A 9,957-nucleotide genomic window follows, 5' to 3' on the forward strand; every position below is an offset into this window, starting at 1 on the left:
AGCTGTTAATGAACAGATGGTTAAACAGTCACACAGCTGTTAATGTACAGATGTTTAAACAGTCACACAGCTGTTAATATACAGATGTTTCTGAGTGTGTAGATTTCTCTACTGTAGTTATTAGTTAATTCTTCCAGCTGATGTTATACTCACACAGCAGCTGCAGTAGAGACGTGTCCTCCATGCTGACGTCTGGCCCAATGATGTCTGGACCTTTTTCACTTCATGGTACATAAACTAACCCCCCCCCCCCCCCCCCCCCCCCCCCCCCCCCCCCCCCCCCCCCCCCCCCCCCCCCCCCCCCCCCCCCCCCCCCCCCCCCCCCCCCCCCCCCCCCCCCCCCCCCCCCCCCCGCCCCTAACCCTTCTTCTAACCTTTAAACAGCGTGTAGGTGTAGTAGAGGAAGTGAGAGAGACTAAACCCTCGTGATGTCTGCCGTCAAAACTGAAAATCAACACTTTTGTTGATGCTTTTTAATCGGTGTTTGGGGGGGAGGGGGGGTAGTATCTATCATTACACCTTCAGTAATGTAGATGTCCTCAGTGTAGGTCAGCCTGTACATTTCACCTGTGGTTTCTCCTGCATTGACCACGTGTGTGTGTGTGTGTGTGTGTGTGTGTGTGTGTGTGTGTGTGTGTGTGTGTGTGTGTGTGTGTGTGTGTCAGCCGGAAGGTCATGGAGGTGCAGCTGTTGGTGAACACTTTGAAAAACAGAAGGATCATAATCAGTAAATTCAATCGAGATAGATAGATTAAAAAAAATAGATAGATAGATAGATACGTTATTCATTGCAAAGGAAATTTTAGGCATTTAGTGGCAAGACAACTTAACACAACAGACACACATACACACGTATACACAAAAAGCGTCAAAAACTTTGACTAACACATTGAAAAAAAACATTTAAAAAAATTATTGAAATTGAAAATAGAAATGAATAAAATCAACAAAGAGTGCCAAGCAAACAGTCACACCGACATTATAAATAACACAATCTAAAACACAACAGGAACATTTTAAACAGTGTATGAACCAGACAATACTTGATAATTATACTAGTTAAATTCCAGTACTCAATCTGTCATCTGGATGCCACATCGAGGATTCTATATTACAGTAACTTTGCTGTGTTGACATAATAAAGACTATAAACTTGTCAACACACACACACACACACACACACACACACACACACCACAGAGTGTCCAAACCAACAGTTATTTTCATTTTTAAGTCTAATGCCTTTGTACATTTCATATTATGTTTATGAACAAAAAAATCTTTGCATATGTGCAACAAAGTCTCTCGTGATTGAAATAAAAACCGCACATTCTCTCTCAGAAATTCAGTATTATTATAACAGTCCCCTGGCAACAAGCAACAACTTATGGGGATGCAGATATTAAGCCTCTTGTACCTGAATTTAGTGCCATAACAAATGCAACATCACAGCTCCACAAGTTTGTCTTTTTAACCATATGTTTCTCCTCGGCCCAGAAATTAAATATTGACAAAAGAGTGGCTCTGCCCCCCCCCAGAGGATTTGAATAGTAAAAAGGATCTTCTGAAGTTGGGAACCTGCACCGGGATTGCCCTCTAGCGTTAAGTCTCTATGAGTACATGTATTCTATGGTATTTTAGAAAGTCTTCTGCATGCAGTTTCCTGGACTTGATCTACAGACTGCTGCAAAGTGGTCAAAATGTGCTCATTTACCCCGAATATACAAGCTAGGCTACTGTAGGTCGTTGTTCAAAATTTATTAAAATGTCACAATTAAACAGCTAAGTTATACCCATTAAACTATCTGCACAATGTGCATCTTTACATTGTACATACAGGTTGTCCTGAATATATCACTTATTATTACATTATTAGGTTAGAAATAGAGCCATAATAATAATCTCCAATAATCTCCATGGTGACGCCCTATAAGCAGTTAGGAAACAAAATTATGAAACTTTTGAGGAGATCAGTTCCAACATGTAATTTTATCTGAATACAAAACATGTTCCACCCACAAGACGGTTATGCAAAAGTAGAACACACACACACACACACTCACGCACACACACACACACAAAGAGACACTTGCACACACACAGACACGCACACACACACACACAAAGAGACACTTGCACACACACTTGCACACACACAAGACACGCACGCACACACACAACAGGATTGTTTGGGTGGGGAGTGTCAGTGACCGGTGTCCGGTGTGTGTGTCTGTGTGTGTGAAAGTGTGTGTGTGTGTGTGTGTGTGCGTGTCTGTGTGTGTGCAAGTGTGTGTGTGTGCAAGTGTCTCTTTGTGTGTGTGTGTGTGTGTGTGTGCGTGTGTGTGTGTGCGTGTGTGTGTGGGCGCAGCTTACTGTCATGCACTCTCATTTAATAATAATAATAACACATTTTATTTATAATGCCCTTTACATTTCAAATGAAATCTCAAAGTGCTACAGTTTCCAGAATATAACAAATCAACAAGCAATGATAAAACACCATAAGACTAAAGTTAAAACAATGACTGTTAAAAGGCCTTTTGAAAACAGAAAGTCTTTAGGCCCTTCTTAAAAATCTCCACAGTTTGTGGGGCCCTTAGGGGCTCTGGGAGGGCGATCCAGAGCCGTGGGGCGACTGCCTGGAAGGCCCTGTCTCCCATAGCAGACAGTTTAATTTTAATTTATTGGATCCAAGCACATTATGCATTTTAGGAAATAGACTGCTTATATATGGTGTCCGTTTAGAGAAAATAGAAAAACATGGTTAAGGTTAGCCCTATACAGTTCATTACTGCAGCCAGGAGCAATACAGTATAACCCTGTTGTAGGTAGATGTAGCCAGTAGCCGCAAACCATGTTATTTTTGGGAATTAAAAAGAACATTGATACAGGACAACATGAGGACAACATGAGGGCAACATGAGGGCCACATGAGGACAACATGAGGGCAACATGAGGACAACATGAGGATAACATGAGGGCAACATGAGGGCCACATGAGGACAACATGAGGGCAACATGAGGACAACATGAGGGCAACATGAGGACAACATGAGGACAACATGAGGGCAACATGAGGACAACATGAGGGCAACATGAGGACAACATGAGGACAACATGAGGACAACATGAGGACAACATGAGGGCAACATGAGGACAACATGAGGGCAACATGGGGACAACAGGAGGACAACAGGAGGACAACATGAGGACAACATGAGGGTTAACCACAGCCAAAAATGAGTCTAGGTAACGAGACACATAATAATATAAATATAATTAAACATTCTTAACCACAGGCTATATAGGGGTTTACAATATTTATAAGTTATCTTTTAATCATGGGTCACTTCCGGTAACCCCGGAAGTCCTTCAAAAAAACGGTGTAAACGGCAAACTTCCTTTTATTACAGCAGCAGAAGACGGCGGTAAGATGAGCCTGACATGCTAGAGGACTAACCTGTAGTACCTGTTGTAATTAAACAAACGGATACCTGTTACCAGAGAACTGAATGGCAGGTGTTTATTGGAACTAAGGAATATTAGTGACATATGGTTTTAAACAGAATGATAGATTCATAGATTTAGCCTTAACATGTATATCACCGTAGTTTTGGATGTTAAAATGTGTGCAAAAGGAAGCTCCAGGGTTACTGTGAGGAAATGGAGAACGGCGAGGGGAACTGGTGAGTTAAACATAATGAAATGTATTGAACAACACATACAAACACGTGACACATATACTAGCATATCACATATACCTAAAGTCTCAGTATTGAATGGTATAGGTAGCGCATTGCTACCGTGACAGTCAACATGCCCCCCCCCAGACCTCGTGGCTCCCGTTTCCTCACCCATGTCTGCTAGCCTCCAAATCTTTGTATGCTGTTGCTATGGCTGCGCTGCTACCAGAGGTGGGTAGAGGAGCCAAAAATTGTACTCAAGTAAAAGTACAGTTACTTCAGAATAATTTGACTCAAGTAAAAGTAAAAGTAGTCATCCAAATAATAATAATACTTGAGTAAGAGTAAAAAAGTACTTGATGAAAAAACTACTCAAGTAGTGAGTAACTGTTGAGTAACGTCTGATTTATTAATTAACACAAGCATCAATCAGACAGACAGAAATACAAAATAATCATCTTTAGGCAAGGTATAGTTCATCCAATCAATACAATTTATTTAAATTTATTTATTAATTACAAATTAGCTTACTTGAGAGACTTGTCACATCAAATGTGGATGGATACTGCATGTGTAAAACATCCTGTATGTAACCTTAAAGACAAACATCACCTCTCCACAGCAGAAACTAAAACTACCGCTACGTCTCCTCAGCTTAGAGGTTGAGTTGTTGAACGCTCACATGTCCGTTTGTTTGGTAGACCCTGAACACACCGTATAACGGAGCTGCTGTTTCGCACTTTTCCTAAAAGGTAACCATGCTTTCACTGTGAGGCCGGGGGGGGGGGGTTCCTCCTGGTCTGCGTTGCCCTGGCGACTTTTGATCCTGCGTCTTTGCTTTGCTACGACTGTAAAGCTAACCTCTTTATACGTCTATGGGCTAACCTGTCCCGCTGCTGAAACGAGTGTGGTCACGTGACTGCACAACGACGTGTGATTGGTTAAGCACAGTCACGTGGTAGAGCCTTCAGCGGAAGTCTCTCTCTCTCTCTCTCTCTCTCTCTCTCTCTCTCTCTCTCTCTCTCTCTCTCTCTGTCAAAATAAAACATTAAAATGAGACGTACGCGGGGGTAAAAACAATGAAGCGTAGTAACGAGTAACGAGCTCATTGTAGCCTAATGTAGCGGAGTAAGAGTACAGTTTAGTTTTCACTAATCTACTCAAGTAAAAGTAAAAGTATAGTGATTTAAAACTACTCCTAGAAGTACAATTTCAAAAACTTACTCAAGTAAATGTAACGGAGTAAATGTAACTCGTTACTACCCACCTCTGGCTGCTACTGCTAGTTAGCCACCGAGTAGCTTACCATGCCAGTGACGTAGTAGATTGTGTGTGTGGGGGGGGGGGGCGCAAAACTAAAATATGCTTCCAACCACATTCAACACCATGGTTCTGTGTCTGATTACAGGGCATCTCTCACCTCCAACAGCAACTTACTTGTACTTTTTTTAAGGATTAAGCCACCAACAAGACAACAACAACAACAACAACAACAAGCCCAGACCACTTGAAAGTCTCAAATCCTTGCTTCCGCGATTCTTGTCTCCTCCATCAGTTTGTCTTCCTACCCCAGAGAGTCCTTCTGTGTTACCTGCAGAGCAGAACGACTTGTGAGGAGAAGAACAGCTCACATTGACCATTGAAAATCAACACTTTTAACTTGTTTTGTCAATGTTTTAAACTTTTTAAGTTTTTGTCAATTTTTTTTAAGACTTTTAATCTCTGTCACTTTTTTTATGTTTAACACTACGTAACACTAACTTATTAACTTTAGTTTTACAGTTATTTGGAATCAATCATGTTATTTTGGGGGATTTAAAAAAAACATTGATATAGGACAACATGAGGACAACATGAAGACAACATGAGGACAACATGAAGACAACATGAGGACAACTGAAGACAACATGAGGACAACATGAGGACACCATGAAGACAACATGAAGACAACATGGGGACAACATGGGGACAACATGGGGACAACATGAAGACAACATGAGGACAACATGAGGACAGTATGAAGACAACACGAGGACAACACGAGGACAACACGAAGACAACATGAGGACAACACGAGGACAACATGAGGACAACATGAGGACAACACGAGGACAACATGAGGGTTAACTCATATGCTGTATAAACTGACCTGAGTCTTTGACAATCAGGGTGTTGGTGATGATGAGTTCAGGGCCGTTTGTCCCACTGATTACAACACACTTGTACGTCCCGGTGTCGCTGACGCTGACATTCTTCAGAACAACAGAAACATCTCCGTCCTTCATCTCCGGATCAATCAGGTTCACTCGGCCACGAAATGCTGGATTCTGATAGTTCTCATATGGGCGGTCATCTCTGAAGAAGAAGACATAATCTGAGCCCAGGTCAGGTCTGCTCCACGTTAACCTTTTGATTTCAGCACCTCCGGGAGCCTGACACTGAAGAGTGACATCCTGCCCAGGCTTCACTGTCAACTCTGGGTCTGAGAGAAACAGCAGGCAACAGTCAGTGATACATTTTACTTTTATTATTGTAGGTAGTTCATTGTCATATCTGCAGGACTATAAGCACAGGACTATTTTTAAAATAAAATGTATTTAACTTTGCTATCTTTTGTATTACACATTGCATGACTGTAGCAAGCATATAATGTTATATTATTATTATTATATTAATATAATGCTAGAGCATATAGGAATAGAGGAACGGGGTCTATTTAAATGTCAGGTCTGTTACCTCTGCTTTCACTTTTGTATTGTCGTGTAAGAAGACCATTTAGAACAAAAATACAACTTCAGATAAAAGCGTCTATAATAAATATGATATCCGTAACATTATAGGGAACTTCATATTACACACATGTGCTTAAATGTATTCCAGCACATGTACATGATATGAGCCTAGTTGTACTGTGTTGGTAGTTGTACTACAGCAGTTATTTGTCATGCTAATAGGTGTCAAATAAATGACAATTGTGTGTCTAGCCGTGGTTATTTTTTAAAACTAACTGCTGTAGTACAACCAGCAGGGGCCATCTATGTGTCTAGCCCTTTAAGAGAACTGAATTGAAATGTCATTTATTTGACACTTATTAAATGGTTTTGGATAATACAAATTCACCAAAATTAAAAATAAGCTTAATTAGGGCTGCACAATTAATCGAATTTTAATCGCGATCACGATTTGGACTTCCCACGATCAAATTTGCGTGATCGAGCGATTATTTTTTAAAAGCGTCATTTCATAGAACGCTCCGGGTTTTTTGCAAAGCCCATCTCCCGCTCCATAAAGCCGTCTAATCATGAGCCAGTCAGAGTTGTTCCTGCACCGCGCAGCTTAGTTTCTAGATGAAGACAGTCCCAGAGGACAGAGGGACGGGAGGACAACGCAACAGATAGCAGTTGGTAATACGTCAGTCTCAAGGTTTACCAGTTTACGCGTAAACGCAACACTTTTTCCCATCTGTTGTTTTTCAGACAACAGCAGTGACCAGTGCTAGTCGGTGCTAGTAGCGGCTGTTAGCTGTTAGCTCCTCTAGGACGTACCGGTGCTAATGTCCTCGCATCCGCTGCAATGCTGTTTATATGGATATGGTTTCATTTTCCGTTACATGACCCATTTAGTCTCTAAAGTCGTGCCTGTGTTGGATCTCTCCTTTACTCTCTCTCCTCTACTCTCCGAGAGCGGCCGCCGGTCCACACTTCTGACATTTGTCCACAGTTATAATTGTTATTAACACAGCTGTATATTGTTAAGTATGAGGGGCAAACCTGTATTTGTACCAGTGTTTCCGCGGGTAACTCTGCTATCGCAGACGCCACGGCAAAGAACACAGAAGAAGATTTGAATGTAACTAACTTTAGTTGATAGAGTAACAGCGTGAGACGGAGCTGCTGGACCTGGACCTGGTCCTGGACCAGAGATGTGACCCATTGCGAGAATATCATAGTTCATGAAAATGCAGCCCATTGACAATACAGACATTTCATAAAAACGCCGTGTGTATGCGCCGTTCGACCCGTGCTGGAACCGTTCATAATGAGTCAGCCGTCTCTCTGTGAGTAGCGTCCATCACACTCCCTCTCGCAGTTATAAATAGCCTACGTGACGACAAAATTTGTTCTGGTTAAAATCAACAAATGATCGTGACAATAATCGCGATCAAAATTTTGATCAAAATAATCGGGATTATCATTTTGGCCATAATCGTGCAGCCCTATGCTTAATTTTTAAAAGTAGGTGCTGTAATACAAGAACCATTTGACAATTAATAATTGGGGTAAGTTTGGAGGCACTACCTTATTTAATCAGTAAATGAATGAATATGTTTTGTGGTTTCTGTTTTCAGTGTTTAATTTGTAGACGGTCCCTAAGCGGAGCTTTTGGGCTTGTTCCTTGCCGGTTCCTCGATCCCGCCCCTTTCCCCATAAACACTACAGACAGCAACGTTATGTCCCGCCCACTTCCTGCTTCTAATTGGCTCTGACCCAGATAGAAACGAGTACCAGCCAATCAGAGGATGGGCAGGGCAGTCTGTTGTTTTCTGGTTAGGAAAATGCGCGAGTAGCGACTAATGGTGTGTGTACTGTAGGAGAGTTTTTGGAGGAATTACCCGGGATAAAGTGGGAGAAATACGGGAAGAAATATAATAAAGACTGGGAGAAAGAGAAAGGAGGAAAAGAATGGATTCAACCCGTCGTGGTGAACAACTCAAAATCACTGTGAAAAAGTGTCTCTATATTTCAAATCCCATCAGTTTTCTAATGTTAACTAATGTTAAAATGTGGTTTAACTCCCTCCTGTGGTCATTGTCCTGAAGCTCAGGGGGAGAAAATAAATCAACTCTAGCCTACCGTGGGGACAGTTTACCAATCCGTCTACATGGATTGTAACACCGTGCACACAGTTTGATTTATTTTCCTCTTCCAGGATCTGAGGGGGGCTACGTAGAAAAAGTCGCTTATTTTGGGCTTATTTTCACAGGCCTGGTTGCGTATTTGTCTCGCAAGATCTGGCAACACTGGGCCTGTCTCCACCGGTGTTTCGGTTTAACTGGTTTTTGAGTTAACTGGTGATATGTGTTGAAGGCGGGGCTGCACCGCTGCAGTAAACAATTCCGATCAATTCGCCTCTTTTTCCCATTCATGTGTCGGGGTCTTGTGAAACATTACGGTGGGAACGGGTTGCTGGGACAGTAGTTTAGGACCCGAGCAGACAAACATGAACAAATGAGCTGTTTTCATTACAAAAATATCAGTCGTTGTGTGGCGAGTGCAACGTTGCGTCTCTACCACGTCTCTACTGTAAACCACGAACACTGTTTTTTTAGATTATTTAGTGACATTCACGCTTAAATTAGTTGTAAAACTGTGCCCAATCTATTATAAATAACAAAAAAAGCTAACAACAAAGACACGAACACAAGCCTGATATTTCACCTTTCCACACCTGCACTAGCTAGCCTAATATCTTAAAATGGGAGTTTGACAGTTGTGACTCGTGTCCAGATGTGATGAATGAGTAGTAATGTGTAGTTTGGATTACCATAACAATGATGTACGTGCGTAGAATTAAATAGAAAACACAATCAACGGGATGGAAGTGACACCAATTAATCTGGCATGAGTCGTTGCCACAGCTATCGCCACAAGCATTACATGTGCGAACACCTTAGAAAGTAGGTTTCACTTATCTCTGTATGAAACCATCTCAAATCGAATGGAAGTCAGATTAATAACGGAATGATAGGCTACAAATATATCACTGATAACGTGATATCCCTGATAAACTTTTGGAAAACACTGCTTTATGGTAGCCAGTTGTGAGCAGGCATCGACACAGCCACCCATGTGTTCAGTCTTCGTTCTTGCAACGGCATCACGAGTTAATTCAATGGCAGTATCTGTTTATACTTCAAAACAGCCTTTAAGTTCAACATAGCTATATGAGGTTATCACTCAGCTGAACGCAGCTTGGAGACAGATGTCTGCTGGGAAAAATGGGATCTGCTCAGATTAATTAGTGAGACGCTATATAATGTATTATATTTCTGTAGGCTACGTAGCGTTAAATTACAAGCTTGCTCAACACAACAACTTTATTTAATATTCATTATGCCTACTCATTCATCCAGATAAGACTAGTGCATAAATTGCACCGTGGGTTAGAGAGAAACGTATTTTCAAAGGTTCTGTAGCATATTGTAGAATTGACAAATAAAGTTAACTTGAAGTGGCAGCAGTTTGATCCAGTGTGGGTTCAACAAAGTCAATCT

General features: G+C 41.5%; 3 protein-coding genes across 3 annotated transcripts in view; 1 reads left to right on the top strand and 2 right to left on the bottom strand.

Annotated features, from left to right (window-relative positions):
- LOC117962117 (sialoadhesin-like) overlaps nt 1-9,957 on the top strand; it is a 194,299-nt gene that overhangs the window by 172,437 nt on the left and 11,905 nt on the right. The window lies entirely within an intron of this gene.
- LOC117962120 (Fc receptor-like protein 5) overlaps nt 1-9,957 on the bottom strand; it is a 74,273-nt gene that overhangs the window by 33,220 nt on the left and 31,096 nt on the right. The window lies entirely within an intron of this gene.
- LOC117962143 (butyrophilin subfamily 1 member A1-like) overlaps nt 4,931-9,957 on the bottom strand; it is a 6,291-nt gene continuing 1,264 nt past the window's right edge. The window contains exons 2-3 of the mRNA XM_034901259.1: nt 5,833-6,165; nt 4,931-5,274 (exon numbers count right to left, since the gene is read on the bottom strand). Of these exons, the coding sequence (XP_034757150.1) occupies nt 5,132-5,274; nt 5,833-6,165 (476 nt within the window). The 3' untranslated portion in view covers nt 4,931-5,131. The remainder of the gene's footprint in view (nt 5,275-5,832; nt 6,166-9,957) is intronic.

The sequence above is a fragment of the Etheostoma cragini genome, chromosome 19, assembly GCF_013103735.1.
Source record: "Etheostoma cragini isolate CJK2018 chromosome 19, CSU_Ecrag_1.0, whole genome shotgun sequence".
In the NCBI taxonomy this organism is placed as follows: Eukaryota; Metazoa; Chordata; class Actinopteri; order Perciformes; family Percidae; genus Etheostoma; species Etheostoma cragini.